At 36.6% G+C, this 17,354-nt stretch overlaps 1 protein-coding gene across 5 annotated transcripts in view; it reads left to right on the top strand.

The window, feature by feature from the left end:
- Nucleotides 1-17,354, top strand: part of LOC140156748 (protein kinase C iota type-like) — a 135,428-nt gene that overhangs the window by 70,837 nt on the left and 47,237 nt on the right. For all 5 annotated transcript variants that reach the window (XM_072179699.1, XM_072179700.1, XM_072179698.1 and 2 more), the window contains one exon: nucleotides 1,210-1,299. In XM_072179699.1, coding sequence (XP_072035800.1) covers nucleotides 1,210-1,299 — 90 coding nt within the window. The remainder of the gene's footprint in view (nucleotides 1-1,209; nucleotides 1,300-17,354) is intronic.

The following is a 17,354-nucleotide window of genomic DNA, read 5'->3' as shown; positions in this document are numbered from 1 at the left end:
GATTTTTAGAGGACTAATTGCTATTTCCCTATTGGGAGGAGGCCATTTGAAATGGGACTCGAGCAAGTTTAAGTGTGAAGTAGGACTGGACCTGGGGTTCTTGGTGAAAAGGTGGGGGTATAGGATATATGTGATACAGTATCAGGTTTTTTTTGTATTTACTTAATTTACATTACAATTTACAAAAAACTAATTTAGAAATGGGATTTTTTTTTTCAAAATTTTCTCAAAAAGCTAGAAAAATTTCAGATTTATTCGTTATTTTTTTAGCAAATTTTTCACAAACCATGGGCTTGGTTTTGAGCTTAAAATCTAGTAGTTATGCACCACATATGGTTAAAAAATGTAAACATATTTTTGGATGCTAAGGGATGGGTTAAATTAATCCCAGATTAAACCTTGTTCCTATAATAATATTATAATGTAGCAAAGTTGAGAGTTAAAAAAATGTCAAAATCTTGTAGCAGGACGAGATGCTGACTGAGCAGCTTACCAAGGGTGAAGGATCCCAGCACCTTGACAGCATGTTGAATTTGCTCAACATTCTATTAAAAATTTAGATTCCGATTAATATTTTGTTCCAAAATTGCATGAATAATTGAGTGATTTGAACGCTAACCCAGTGTTATTGGAGAAGTGCAATTAGTTATTTATGCGAATGTTAATCTCCTGTGTGATTTGTAACTCGGAGAAGTGTAGAAATGGACATGCTTGCGCATCTGAATTCATCTTTCATTTTGACTTGAGTGGAGGGACCTGGAACCTGGAAAGTTAAGACCCTGCAAAAACGAAAAAGGTTGAAGATTTGTGTAGACTAGTTACACTAGTTTAAAGCAATGACTGTTTTGGTCCAAAAGACACCTTAAAATACATTTAGAATAACCAAGAGATGCAGCTATATAGGCACAGTACCCTAACCAGCTTGTATAGAATAACCATCGTAGCCAGGATTTGCTCCCTCAAAGTTTTTTACGGGTAGAGTGGGGCAAGAGGATATGGAATGGTTCGGAAAAACCACCAGAAATAAGCAAGAGTGGTGCAATAAGCAGTAATTCAAGCTAGCTCAATTTTCCACAAGAACAGAATTATGACACTGGTCTGAGAAAAGGGTTCAAAACCATAACATTCGCAATAAAGTACCCCAGCAAAAATACCCCATATTACATAGCTATGTTGACAAGTGTGTTATCTTTTTCTGTTTTATTTCAGGTGATCCTTGTACGATTTCATCCCAGGAGGAATTGGAAGAAGCTATCAGACTGTATATAGCCAACAAGGAGTCCAACATCACCATTCACAGTACGTCATAATCAATGTCTTGTTATTTTGTTTTGTAAATTTTTGTGATATTGGGTGACTTCACATGAGAGCATGATCCGCATTGAAACATATCAATGTGATCTTCTGGATGCGCATCCATAATAGAAAGTGTATGCACGGCACTGGAATCCGCATTCTGGGAATATTCGCGTAATAAACATGTTTCTTGTAAGTGTGTTATGGTGCAGGGGTGCGTGCGTGTGTAGGGCCCTTGTGGCGTGATCCCATGTACATGTAGAGTGCTCATGACACAATGCCATATCTGCAATAACAAAAGGAGATCATATTAAAATGTTTCCCAGGAATGCGAATCACCTCCAGTTTAGAGTCACCCATAATTAAACAAAAGCAAATTCTTTTGTTGGCATATAAATTTTTACTTGGCTACCCATTAAGCAAATCACCACAAGATGAAAACGCATGCATTCAAAGTAATTTTGGTATTTTTAAGCTTTTGAAAACTTACTCAGAAATTTAGTGACTCATCTAAGTTCACTTCTTCACTTGTTGTGACTGCTGGTGGTACTGAAAGCATGTGATCAAAACAACTTCAATTTGAAAACAGAAATTCCACTTCCAAGTTCAACTGAGCCTTTTATGAAAGATGACCAAATAAACAGTTAAACTTTTTTGATTGGTAGGATGAAAACGCCTAGAATTTTTAAGAAAAATACATTCTAGTATTATAAGTGTTCAAAGCAACATAATTAAAATGTGTTTCACATATAGACCAGCACATAAAAGCATGCAGCCCTGACAGGGGAGTTGAAAATAAGACATTAGATGTAGCTATTTTCTTGCGCCTCATAGAAAGTGTTATGAAGCTTAATAAATATTCTGCAGAGGTGATAGAAAATATTGCAAAGTGGGATGAAGTGCTCATAGAGTGGAGGTTCAAGAGAGGAGGTTCAAGATAATGTGATAGTTTGCCCCGATCTTTTGACTAAATTTTAAGCAAAAATGTGGAGACAAATATGAAGATTATTCAAAACTGAGGGAAGGAAGTTCAGGATATTAATTACTAGTCTGTCTGCTGATCCTGATCTTGCGACCAAATTTAAGCACATTGTGGAGATAAATGCTAAGATTATTCAAAACTGATTTCCAGGCCTTGAACAAATTGCCAGGAAACTTGGTAATTTGGAGGGAAATTTTGCTTTTCTGGATAATTTTCTGGGAAATCCTGCAAAGTTGGAGGGAAATTTATTTATCTTGCCAGGAAATAAACATATTTTCCAGGCCTGCCAATTTCCTTGCTCTGTCCTCTGATTGCTATTTGTTCTCTTCCCGACTCTTTCCATAGCACATCTCTGCCTTTCTAAACTTTATCATTGTTCCTCATTATTTCTTTGTCTTAGCATTTCTTCTTTAGTGCTGTTCTTCCTCTCTCCCTGTTTCCTTTCTCTGTTTCCCTCATGTTCCCTTTCTTTCCCTCTTGTTTCCTTTCTTTGCGTTTTCTTTCCTTTTCAAGTTTTTCTCTTTCCTTTTCTCTTTCTCTCTGTCTCGGTTTTCTCTTTCACTTTGTCTCTGTTTTCACTTTCACTGTCTCTGTTTTCTCTTTCACTCGTTCTCTTCTGTGTCTCTGTTAATCTCTTCCTCTTGACCTCTCAAACCCTCTTTGTCTGTCTGTCTGTCTTTTTCCTTGCAGTCTCTGTCTCTATCTGTCTGTTTTCTCCTGCTCTGTTTTCTCTCATTACTATTTCTTTCTTCTTCATCGCTATACACTGAACAAAAACAAATGCAGTGGTTTCAGGGTGAATTATATTGCATCCCTCCACCAGTAAATATATTCACAGGCATAATGGCGACACTGAGGTTTAGCCTAGCATAAATTTCGCTAAGAAAAAATAAGATGATGTTAGAACACATCTAGCACTCCATTTAATATCTCTAAGGCTTAGGCTTGCTGTGGGTGGATTCACAGGATGCGGAACCTCTGAGGTTAGAAACTCTTGGGATTATGGCAGACTTCCAGGTTTCGATTTTTGCGGCTAATGGTATATGTAGTATTACCGTTCAAGTCGTTGTGCTTCTAACAGACAAGACATTATATTAGAAATGATGCCATATGAATGCTTCCAGTGCCTTTATTCACTCTATTATTAAACAAATTGCAAGTTTAAGGGTAGACGAGGAGTTGTTGGTCGAAGCAACCAAAAAAATCGATTTTCATTCTCTAGATTAATAAATTATTGACAAATAACACCTTGATGTTTTGCAAAGGTTCATTCTACAAATTATATAATTTGAAAACTTGCTTAATTTATTGTTGTTAATGAGTTATGTACATTTTACAAAAATGTTGTTGTTTCAGCCCTCTTTACAACATAACTCAAGAACCACAGGACCTACAAAATTATTTCTGTGATATTTGAATTCTTCTCTAGCACGCATAAGGAAATGAGCAATGCAATTTTTGCCAAAGCTCATTACCATTCGCAAGATGTTGTGAACTACCAAATCGCAACACTTTAAAATAGTGTATTACCTTAAGTGTGTACATTTCTTGTATTGCTTCCCATTTCCGCCATAACTTGAATGTAATATTGGACAAATCAAAGTTGATTTTCTGACTAATAATTTTGACACCTCAATGTTTAACCAAGTGTGAACATCCTCGTATTCCAGCTTAGTACCCAAGGGCCTCAAGAACCAGCAAAATCAAATTAAGTGCTCTGGTGTGGGACTTCCACTTCTACCATTTTGTGTAATTTCAATCTTAGATGGTGAAGGGATCGTCGGCTGTGTAAAATATACATAAATGCGTTATTTAGCATATCAAAATAGCGGAAATAATCTGATTTGAAGCATAGTGGTTTTATATAGCTATGTTAATGGCTTTTCAACCGCATTACTGTTATAGCCTGTTCTTGTGCATTCTAAATATTAATTCTGGAGAAAAATAAGCATGGTCTTAGCAAGATCTTAGCATGATCTTAGCAAGACTAACAAAATTAGCAAGACTAATTATAAGGATTTACAATGAAATTTGCCAAGAATGCCAAGATCAGGTTAAACAAGCGGTATACTTGGGTAAAAATAAAACAAGGGGAAGAAAGCTTTTACAAAAGCTTATGATGATATGCTAAATAAACTCAAATCAAATAAAAAAATTAAGGAGCGGTTGGCTTTCAGAGTGTGTGCGTTTAAAAAAAAATGTTATAAAGTTTATTGTATTTATACAATAAACAAATTTACCTCCTGTGGAAGAGACTAACCCTGGTCCATAGCTTGTGCTTGGACAAATCAGTATTATTGATTTATTGATTGGTTGCCTAGTAATGGCTTTATATTATAAGGACCAATGAGGTTTAAGGTCTATTGTTTGAAGTAGCCAATGGGAGGTGGTTAATAACCTTCTGACACTGCCAGTGGTTCAGGGATAAGGCACATGTTTATCTGTCATGGAAGGAGAAGGTTGTGTCTCCAATGTGAAGAAAATTTTTTAACACAGAATTATTTCCATGAAAGGGAAAACTTATTCTTTTCAAAGAAATAGTATTTGCTTTTATAACATGATATAATCAGAGGTAGTTAGAAATAGCTATAAATTATTCTGAACGAAGGAAGCATGATCGCAAAATATGTCGGCAACTAGTGTCTAGAAACACTGATGACAGGAATGGCAGCCGTCATGGGAATACAAAATATTTAGCACCTTGATGGATTTTTGAAATTTAGAGGTGCAGAATTTTGAACTGATCGGGAAGGCAAGACATCGCTCATCCAGTTAAGTCTGCAGCAGTCAAGGCTGTTAATTACCGAATGCTGAATCTTTCAGCAGAAATGGAATTATATGGAGGTGTAAATGAAACCCCAGTCGAGCATCCGTGCAGCAGCTAGCAGCGAGTCACAGCAATGCATGGATCGATTTGTCGATCATGGTCTGATGATGGCGAAATCTGTGTGTTGGGATCAAGTATTGCAATTTGGGAAGACCAGCTGGGCAAACACCGGTGAAACAACTGTGATTATGTACTTATATTATGGATACTTGCTTGGACATGGACGTAGAAACGGGGTGAGCAAATTTTAAGTAAAGTTAAAATTAATTATAAACATGGACTCTATCGAGTTCTGACACTCCACTACTTGCGAAGTTGCTGAAATAAGTATGCCCTACTCTTGATCAATTTCAAATTCATGAGTGATTAATTAGTTGCGATCATGTGATCATAACATCGTTTTACTTTGTGTACGAGAGATAAATATTATCATGAATGGAAAAAAATATATATAAAAAAAATAAATAAATAAGTAAAATAAAATAAAATTGGACGATTAGTATCCTGAATAATTTGGATGGTTTAGGTAGGGAAATTTGGTTGGGTACCGGTAATCGAATTGGCTAGGGAGGGGCCTTGGAAAACATGGGCGTGGCAAAATTAAAAAGGGTGCAGGTGCCACTGCTGATGTGATAATTGTTCTGTCAGAATTCAGGAATATTTAATTTGTTGCAATCATGTGATCCACTGGATCAAAAATTTGAATGAGATCTCAAATAAAATATACCGGCCAAATTATTGGGAGCATGAATATTAAGTCATAGTGTGTGTCAGGTAGGGAGAATTTGTCAGGCAATCAACCCAGGATGTGATCATGACAGTTTGGCTTGGAAAAAAAAAAAAATTAATCGGATAACAATAAAATATTGGGCAAATTATTTGCGGCATGAATAATTCATATTGTCAGGTAGAGAGAATATATCAGACAATGAACTACTTGACTAAGCACCCAGACCATATAGTAATTAAAATTTTATATTGGTTTGGTAATCAAACATTTTGGCTAGGGTGAAGTTGTGCCTTCAATTAAAGGGATGCCTTGGAGCCAGGGTTTTGGAGAACTGGGCAAGGAAAAATGTAAAAGGGGTGCCACTGCCACATTATCAAATTAGTGAATGTATAGGTAATTACATGTAGATGCATTCATAAGATCGACAGGGGCATGCGATATCATATAAATACCCTTTTTCAATTAAAGGGGAGATTTTTTCCCTTTTTTGAATGAATTCAAAATAAATTTGCAGAGTGAACACCCAACAGGGCAAACAGAGGTCAAGGTCAACGGGAGATCATTAGGGGTCAAACACCATGGAGGGTCGTTGGTTCATGAAATTTGGGGGGTGACCACGGAAACTGGAAAAAAAAAGAAAAAAAACACGAAAAAAAACAACAAAACAAAAACAAAACAAAAAAAAAACAAAACAAAAAACGTCAAGGTAAATCTGGGTTCATCAGGGTCAAACTGGTATAAATTTTAGTAGGTTCATGAAATTTGGTTAGGGTTAGTTTGGGGTTATTCAGGTCAGATCGCCATAGGTTGTCCCACCGTTATCCGACTGTTGGATTTTTGCAGAGCTGGTTAACAATTGCATGTGACATTTCATTTTATGACTTTTGAAGTTTGTGGTGCTTCACTCCTCCTTAAGGATTTTGTTCAGTCAGGGAAGCATGAGCCTTTCTTTTCTGAGCATTTATGGTTAAGAAGTTCAAGGTCATAATGTAGGTCAGAAGGTATGGATTGTTGAAAAATATGGGATTGGAATTTGAGGTAATTGGAGGGCAACATAAGAAGCTCAAGGAGTTTTTCATGGAACTTGGGGAAAGGGAGGAGCAGTCAAAGTCACAATTTCTTGGGTCAGGTCAGGCTTATCAGGGTCACCTGAAGACATTGTATAAAGGTCAGATGGTCACGCAACTTTCGATAAAAGGGGTTCCAGCAGATTCAGGCAATAGATAATAGTATCGGGTGTTTACGGAGCTTGGTAAAAAGAGGTACGTAGCATAGGAGGTTAAAAATGTTCAAGTTTACTCAAGGTCATATGGAGTCTAGTACGTACATGTAAGACAGGGGAAATGGGGAAAGCGGCAGGATTTGGGCAGTAACATCAAGTGAAGTAGTCATTTGGGAGATCAATGGGAGGTCATTCAATGTTGGTATTCATGAGGCTTGGAGAATGATCCTATTGAAAGTTAACAATTCACGGCAGAAATGAAATAGGAATTTTGCATAGTGGTAAGGTTTACCGACAAGTTGCTTCCCAGTTTCTGTTTTCTTTTTCTGATTTATTTCAGGTTGAATCAACATATTGGTGGTCGCAGTTAATAATGGAGGCTACGTGGACGGGAAGATATAAAGAATGATATACATGTAATACGTTCTGGACATTATTTGGACCATTTAGACCACATCTAATGATATCCGAAGCAAGCGTATGGCAGGACAAGACAAAGTGGGACGGGAACACTTTCAGTGTACAATGCGGACATTATGTATTAAGGGCAGGTCTATTGCAAAAACAAGTTCATCTCTATCGAGGAGAATAATTATTAAATTACAAGTTGACACTTGTTGCAACTTTTTATGCATATTTCTCCTGGAAAAAGAGAAATTGTGTGGGTGAAGTTAAACGGGTTCGTCCCCGTTAAATTTGAAGCGAATTCATTTTCAAGGTAGCCGGCTGACTACGTAAGTAAATGAAGCGGACACTATATCATACTCTCATTTAATACCTGTGTGACACAATCACAATCACTTTGACAAGTTTGACATTAGCAACATGGTTGCTGCAACAATGAGTTGTATGGTATATTATTTACCATAACAATGCTGTATAACAATATGCAGACTATTTTGTTCTCATTTCGGAAACAAGCCTCACACAGTATTGTTACTATGTGTTGGCTTTGTAATATTTCATCCAACTGAAACTCTAATAACTATAGCATTGCAATATTGCACAGGGAAATCAGGTACACGAATTGGTGGACTTAACACGGTTTATATGCTAGTCTCAGATTGATCGCGCTGAAATTAATTTTTTTTTTTTTTATCTTTAGCCCAAATATTTATTATGATATTGATATACATATGAATTGTAATATCACAATTGACTAATATATAAGAAAAAGAAGCGGCTGATTTATCCGTATCTTTAAAAAAAAAAAAAAAAAAAAATTTGTGTGAACAACAACAGTATACGTTATGTGCATTGAGAATGTTTATAGTCCCTTTTGGCAAAGCAGGCACAGTCATTTCATGATGTCAACTTTTTTATAGGTCAAATCTGTCTTGTTCGAAGGAACTCATCGCTTAAGTTGGCTTTTGCAGAATATCAATTTTAAACGTCTTATTTTCATTGTCCTCAAAACATTAGCTTTTGCCAATGATATGATGTTGTCTGAGCAATATATATGACCATTGAATGCCATTAATTATATCGTTACAATGTACGACAATCTCATTCTTTGGGAACAAATGATAGATATGTAGATACTGGTATGCAAAATGGGTTGGCTTCGCAGCCAAAGCAAAGTTGCCATATTGTGTGTAATTATTGAGTTAGGCACCGCAGGTAGCCCAACTCGCTAGTATGTTCTTGCTATTTCTATCTTTTATTATACATTGAGTGCTCTACGCCCTTACAACGATCACTGTTACGGAGTCAATTTACTTTACTTCACTTCCTGGGCAGTAGTACTGGGCACATTTGGAAATATTTGCCCAGCTAATTAATAGTCGGCCTGCTCACTTCATAACTACATTTATAATTAGTGAATAAAAATATGTCCAATTGAGTGCCTTCTGCGCATTGGCGAAAACAGCATTTTGCTTGTTACGTCATCAGGAGTGGATCGCACAGCTCAGGCGAGGCGTCAGTGATTAAGCTTAGGATAAGCTGTTGCGCAAGCCTTCAACTTGCCAGTATGGTAAAGGTATCGATGTGCAAGGGTGCACAGGGAAATTAGGTTTCATAATAGGAGGAATTCAATCACCAGGGTGCCATGGGGTAGTAAGCCAGGGGTCATCCTACGTTCTCAATTTTTCTCCCAAAAATATAATAGAGGAGTTTTCGAGTTTTAGAGTAGCCGCTGCTACCACGATTGTTTTTCTTAGGCCCAAAGCCTTAACAAGGAAGTCTAAAATCTACAAGTATAGTATATGTTGTAGGGGAGGATAAACTCGGAAATTGGTGCACAAACAAAAATAGGCACAGGTTTGGCTATTATTAGGGAATATATACTGGGTGCAGCTCGTACCTCTTCCTTACACAAAAGGTGTCTTGTAAAGTTGAGATAAATTATCTAAAATATCCTTGCGTTTGTCAATGACATCAAGGGCGCACATTTTCAAGTGATTCTGTAAAGGTTTTTAACGGCGTTAATAAGCCTGGGGAATTCAGCTGTCAAAAAGGATAGCTAGGGTTCATGAAGAGGCTTATAGATTCACAAGTGAAACAAAAAAAAAAAAGAAAAAAGGGGGGGTTGGGCAAATTTCTGTGCCATAAATTTGTTTGGCGGTAAAAAAGGGACAGGGCCACAAATTTAATCTTGAATCCAATTATATAAAAATAATTGGATCACCATAGGTAATTGTATAAGTGTTTACAAATAGTAATAATTCGTAACTAATAAATTTGAGAAATAGTGCATGAGAAGTTGAACGAAATATGTCAAATATCCAGATTACTTTCCTGAATGTTTCCAGCTTCAGGAAAGTAGGATTAATGTATATGCACTTTTCTAAGGAATTTATATTAAAGGATTGACTCAATAAATGTATGTAAACTTCTCTGGAGAAATTTTCTCTTGAAAAGTTAAGCCAAGTTTGATGTATTATAACGGTACCCTTTGGGTCCGCATTTTATTGGATAAGCTGAAGTTAAATCCAATTCTGGTTTACAAATAAATGGAGATACTCCTGACAGATATGCCAGCAAAACTTTTGAGTAAAATGTGCCTCATTTCATCTGGGGGTAATAAAGTTTATTGTATTTATACAATAAACAAATTTACCTCCTGTGGAAGAGACTAACCCTGGTCCATAGCTTGTGCTTGGACAAATCAGTATTATTGATTTATTGATTGGTTGCCTAGTAATGGCTTTATATTATAAGGACCAATGAGGTTTAAGGTCTATTGTTTGAAGTAGCCAATGGGAGGTGGTTAATAACCTTCTGACACTGCCAGTGGTTCAGGGATAAGGCACATGTTTATCTGTCATGGAAGGAGAAGGTTGTGTCTCCAATGTGAAGAAAATTTTCCCACCCACCACACCCAAAAATTTAGGTCATATCCCAGTATTCAATACCTTTGTAGACAGTCACTTGGGAGCATTAGTTGGCTGGGGAGGCATCCATATCGTACGGGTATAGAGGTACATAGACCTAAAGGGTATTGCAGTCTGCGTTTTAATGGTAGCTTCTGGGCATGGGCAAATTACCAGGAAGAGGGCGGTTAAGCTGACCAAGGGAGAGGATTCAATAAATGCACATTTTAACTTCTCTTGGAGAGGTTAGGCCACATTTGGGTACATACAGATCTAGGTGTTCAGGAAATCCCTTTAAAAAGGGTTCTGTAGATTGCCGGTTAATACATTGTTGTTAACTTCTTTAAAAGTTGGGCCACACTTGGCGAGTGTGGAAATGGCTTGAGAATACCCTGGAGGGCCCCGTATCTTACATGAAATTAATTTGGGTTAACTTCTCTGCAAGAAGAGGAGTTGGGCCACACTTGTGTGTGGGCCAGGAAATTTCGGAGGGCCCGTATCTTATGAGGAATTAATTTGGGTTAACTTATGCGAAAAGAGAAGTTGGGCCACACTTGCATGTGTGCAAAGGGGCCGAGGAAATTCCTGGAGGGCCCCCGTAGCTTACGAGGAATTTGGGTTAACGCTTTTTGCGAGACAAGAAGTGGGGCCACACTTGCGTGTGTGCAAAAGGGCTCGGGGTAATACCCTGGAGGGCCCCATATTCATTAATTCATTTTCATTCATTCATTTCTTTCATGCATTTAAAATGTATTGTACAAGGAATTAACTTGGGTTAACTTCTCTCTGAGAAGGTGGCCCCGTATTCAATTCATTCATTTTCATTCATTCATTCATTCATTCTTCATTGCATTTCATTTATGCATCTTACAAGGAATTAATTTTGGTTAACTTCTCTATGATAAGATAAGATTGGGCCACACTTTGTGTGTGTGCAAAAGGGCCCGGGAAAATTCCCTGGAGGGTCCGTATCTTATACAAGGAATTAAGTGGGGTTAACTTCTCTGTGAGAAGTTGGGCCACACTTTGTTTCCGGAGAGGCTCCGTACCTTACGGGTAAGTAGTGTAGGCATGAGCTCGGGAAATTACCGGGAGGGCCCCGTATCTTACGGGTGAGTAATTTAGGAATTGGCTCGGGAAATTACCGGGAGGGCCCCGTATCTTACGGGTGAGTAATTTAGGAATTGGCTCGGGAAATTCCCGGGAGGGCCCCGTATCTTACGGGTGAGCCAACACTGTGTGTAGAGGGGAACAGACTCTGTATTTACGGGGAAAGTAAAGACTATCCAGGTCAAAAATTGTGGCGGTAAAAAAGGGACAGGGCCACAAATTTAATCTTGAATCCAATTATATAAAAATAATTGGATCACCATAGGTAATTGTATAAGTGTTTACAAATAGTAATAATTCGTAACTAATAAATTTGAGAAATAGTGCATGAGAAGTTGAACGAAATATGTCAAATATCCAGATTACTTTCCTGAATGTTTCCAGCTTCAGGAAAGTAGGATTAATGTATATGCACTTTTCTAAGGAATTTATATTAAAGGATTGACTCAATAAATGTATGTAAACTTCTCTGGAGAAATTTTCTCTTGAAAGTTAAGCCAAGTTTGATGTATTATAACGGTACCCTTTGGGTCCGCATTTTATTGGATAAGCTGAAGTTAAATCCAATTCTGGTTTACAAATAAATGGAGATACTCCTGACAGATATGCCAGCAAAACTTTTGAGTAAAATGTGCCTCATTTCATCTGGGGGTAAATGATCGGGAAAAAATCAATTAATCAAGTAGATTTTTTAAAAATTAAAATATGCTGAATTTGCCCTTTTATTCATCGGGAACAGTAATGGCATAAAAAGTGGAAAAGCGATTTTCTGCTTCTCGTATAAATACTGGTAGATAGAAATTTCTGAAAAACTCTTGAGCTGGCAAAATTAGGGAAATGGAAGGTTCTTCAGAAAAAGATATGTTGCACTATTTCAGAATTTCATTTAGCGTAGGATTTCAATTGTGAATCAATGATTTCAAATACAGTCATACCAAAATGCTGCCAAGTTTGTACTTTAGGCCCTATATCCAGCATTGATTTGTCATTCTATTGTGTATGTAAATATTTAACAGTTGTTAGCTTGTTATAGTCTGCAAGGTTGTTACAAAATTTCTCATAGAAACTGCTCTTTTTGATTAAATTGCTACCTTACAGCGTTTGTGGATGTTGAACAATGATTAGTTTATAGGTCATGCTGCATGCCGTGGCAGGTGTGCTATATCTATACATAGGTGGGTATTGATCCTATGTGGTAATGTAATGTACCTACATATATGGCGGGAGTGTGCTGACATTGAACTACAAAATCACCTTTATTTCCCCTCTCAATTGAATTTTGTGAGTGGTTGTAGACGGAAATTCAAGTAAATTTAGTTTATGCCTTGTTATGGGGGACTTCATGTCTGGGATGTTCTGTACCAGACAGACGGTAAATTGCCAACATATGATGTTAAAATATTGCGTTTCCATTTTACAAACAGAAATATTTTGAAAAATATAGTGTTCTAAAGCATATAATATTTGGATAGCGCTTTGGCTTTTTTTTCCAAATTTTTAAAGCAAAAATCTCATATTTTGAATACAATTTTGGGAAGACAGCCAGCACCTAATCTAATCCAGTCTGTCCATAGGTTGTGTGAGGAGTCCAACCATCTAACTAATTACAACTTTATATCAAATCAGGAAATCGGGCTTCAAACTTAATAAACTTAGTTACGAGGTTAAGTTTGCCATGTGTAGTGGAAGTTGATGCGGTAAATTTAGGCTTCACAGGTGACAAAAACAGAAAAATGCTTCAATTAAAAAAAAACTAGTCTCAAATTTTTCATTGTGCAGAAATAAACAAAAAGAATGGTTTGCATTGTCTAAAATGCTTCTTTACTGGAATGATAGCTGAAAGAAATTTACTACATCCACTGTGCACAGAAAACTTATCCTCGTTACTGCTGTGTATTGGAGTGTGTGTAAGTTAAATTCTTGAATATCATGAGTGCTAAATATTACATGTAACAAAACATCGTTTTTAAGGGAGCATTTTTCCAATTCGTCCATCCATCAATTCATTCAATCATCCAATGATGAAATTTCACCAAAGATTTTAAGAAGCAAAGAAGCATACAATTTGATCAACACTAACCACAAGATACACCCATTTGATCCAATTTGTCATTTTTTCCCTAGACTAATCAAATTCGCTGCGCAAATTTTGTGTTTGCATGTGACAATATAAGAAAGACACGATACATCCCATGCTGCGCGCCAATGCGACGTCAGCCTTTCCTACATACATAAAATAATTTTGCGAGTGTAATTCATCATAATATTAAGATGGAGAGCGAGAGCTTTAATATTTTAACAGTCGGTACAATCACCCATTCCTGCATCGTTTTCACAAGGTAGAGTCCCTGCAGACCGGAGAAATTTCTCCATATTATGCAGACCATATAGCTTGTCCATTGCATGCTTGCCCCGAGGTATAGATCGCCCCTGCTTGACCTAAGCCGGCCGTGTGTGTGCTAACTCATACAACATCATCAGCCGATTTTTTTCACACACCCATTTTTTTCTCGATTCCCACATATTACATTTCATGTGCATTTTTCTTTACTTTGGTAATCTACACCTGCATGGAGGTATATACGGGTCTCACTTTCCTGGTGATGTTATTTTTTCTCATTCTTGAAATGAAAATGAAAAGCAAACACTATTTGTAGATCCTTGGGTACCTGAAAAGTGCTGCTTATTATTCTTTTTCCTACAAAAATCGTTTTTAGTTAAGTCTTTATTTCTCCAAAATGATATAATCTAGACTTAGTTGCTTTGGATTTTGTGAAAATTCCTAGCACGACTAATTTAATTTTTGATGAAAATTGTGAAAATATTATCAAATATTCATTACCAATTTTTCAAATCAATATGCAAACTGCAAATTTTTTATGACATTTGCACAGAAAAATGATTACTATTGCACATGAAGTATAGCAAACAGTAAAGCAACTCCGTGTAGGGATAGATACGATGTGGGTTGAATGCACTGGGTGCTTGAAATTAATTTACAGGATAAAATGAAACTTCTCAGTATACTATAGGAGTGAATGATGAGTAATATAGGAAGATGGATGCATAGATTATTATTTCTTGGATTAATTATGAGCAAAATGTTGAAATAGCTAATGTTGGTTTAGGAGGAATACATCATTAAATTAAGAACACTTGCTGCATTGAAGGTATATGTACCATTTATATTCAAGCACTGCTAGTGCTTGATATTTATGCACAGAATTAGCAGCAGATCTGAACAATTATGAATATTTTAAGGGTTGATTAAGATGAAGATCTCTGCATTCGATCGTTTAGATGAGATCGTGAGATGCTGGTAATATTAACCTCCTGAGCACTACCTGCCGATCTAACATTGCCTCTGATTGGTCAATTACATGATATTTTCAATTTAATCACCAATCAGAATGGAGTTTTGCAAATAATTCACCCCAATTTTTTTGTGTGGTGAAAATTCTAATGTTGCCGATTGATCCAATTGATAATGAAAACTTCTTTTTGGCCAATCGGCAGGTAGTTCTCATGGGGTTAAACCGGAAAAACGAACAAAAATATATTTTTATAACAGCGTCATATAAGATTGCAATTGGCAAATGAAAATATGGGGAAAAGGAACTAAAGACAGGAAGGCAAAACAAAAAATTCAAAAGAGAAATGACACCAATATTGTCAGGAAAATGAGCAAATAAATTAATTTATAACAGCAAATTATAAGATTACAATTTGCAAATCAAAGTGGGAAAGAGGAACAAAGGCTAGGTGCAAAACGTAGCCACCACCTGCAACAATTTAAAGAGAAATATCACCAATATCAGCTAGAAATAGGGTGGATAACACCCGACCGACCTGTTTAAATATCTGGGATCTTGGATGAAGACTATGTGAAGTGTGAGGTTCAGTCATGGTGAAAGTGTTAGCAGTAACTTGGCACTGCAGCGGACTAATGCATAGCATCTTAGATCTATTGAATCTGCGGATATTTTATTTTCTGAATTTCATTTTAGGATGGCCAGATGGAGGTTTTTTTGAATGGGCTTGAAGATACATTTTTGAGGGATTATTATGGTTTATTCATTGACATGTTAGGGATAATTCAATAAATACGCAAAAAATACTATTTTTAAGATTAAGTCAAATATTAGAACTATTATTTGTAATGTGGCCCTTCAAAGTGGTTTGACAAATTTATCCTATCAAAATGGAGATTTTGGCATCACAAGAAAGCTGGTATTTTCCTCATTTTAATAATCCCAGTTATTTTGTAGGTCTGAAATAATTATGTTCCATTTAGGTGTTATGAATAAATGCAAAAGTGATAGCCTCATCCCCATGGTGGTTGCCACCCATACCTTTCTTTGGGCCATTGTGAAAAACATTTTTGCTTCTAATATCAAAACCCTAGTGCAATTTAACTCAAAACTTGGGAATCAGATCATTTTGGTCAGGCCTCAATGTGAGGTACAAAACACAAATTGACCAAATTTGACCAAAGGTGGGTATGGTTTAGAGTAGGAGAAGCAGCCAGTAGTGGCATTGTCTGAATATGCAATGATCAAAATGAAGTGTGTCTTCCATCTTATTGAGGGACTTTTTTGGAGATTCTAATTTTTACAGACTACAAAAGTACAGGCGAACCTTATTTTGAAATACTTTATTTCTGGATGATATGTTTTTACATAAGCAGTGTCAGCAGAAAATAATTTACAACCATTCAACATTTTATCAATGTATTTTATTATTGCACTGAATTTATATTGCACTTTAGGCCATTGAAAATGTGTGTTGTGGATATTACTTTACATGGCAAATTGATGGCATTCTATAGAAAAATGTGTTGATAACATGGTTAAATTTGTATTTCACCTACATGTAGAAATTTATATGTTGTATATTGCCCTTTTCATTTTATTCTCCAAGATAAAAAGGAAAAACGGAGGCTGTAAAAACGCTAGCTAGTACCTGCTCTGAGCACCATGCCAATGCATTTATGTATACAACAACACGGATGCTATCTTGAAAATTTATCAGCTCTGTACATTTACCTCTTTACCTTAGTTTTGAATTTCATCTCCTAAATGCAACCCCTCAGGCTTCAAATTTGCGGGAGGAAAAAAGTGGCACCGGGGTGCTCCACACGCCCGGAGTGAAGATCCGTATGAATGCGCATCAACGTCTACTCTACTTCCGTGACTTGTATACGTACTGAACGGATGTGACGTGATTCGGTACTACGCAGTGGGTGTGTAATGGTACGCTCTCTTTTAGTAAGCTGCGCTTCTGTTGCGGAGTTCAGTATGCATTTACGCAAAATGGTTGATTTGAGATAGAGTCCACTAGATGTGGATTTTATAAATCCACATTGATGCGGACCCAGTAATCCCATGCGGAGTGCCTCACCGTTGTGCAGCTTTGGGTTTTGCATGGTTTTGGATTCTACCGAAGTGACTGGCAGATGAATAATTTATTTTACTTATTTTCTTTTAAATTTACCAAAAAGTGTTAATGACATGCATATGACCTGAATATTTATAGTTGACACAAGGCTGACATTAAAGGGTGAAGCCTCAATTGTGTGATTCAAGTGTTTAATTTAAATAAAATTGATAAAATATATTTGTTTGAAAACCAAACATTTTAAGAGCAAAATGTGCTTGTTCTTCCAAGTCGCATCAATAGTAAGACTAGTGGTAGTGTCGTAGATTATCCTTCTGCCCACCCTTAAATATTCCCCCATAAACAAGTTAGCCTTCATAACCCAAATTTACAAAAAAATGTAGGGGTCTTTGGGTGAAAATTGGGCAATCTTATCAATAAGTTTGTTTGAATTTTGTTGAATATGGCTGAAGAATATTATAGTGTGTACTGTTATG

The sequence above is a fragment of the Amphiura filiformis genome, chromosome 7 (assembly GCF_039555335.1).
Source record: "Amphiura filiformis chromosome 7, Afil_fr2py, whole genome shotgun sequence".
Taxonomy (NCBI): domain Eukaryota; kingdom Metazoa; phylum Echinodermata; class Ophiuroidea; order Amphilepidida; family Amphiuridae; genus Amphiura; species Amphiura filiformis.
The sequence above is the reverse complement of the archived record's forward strand: the minus strand, read 5'-3'. Positions and strand labels throughout refer to the sequence as shown.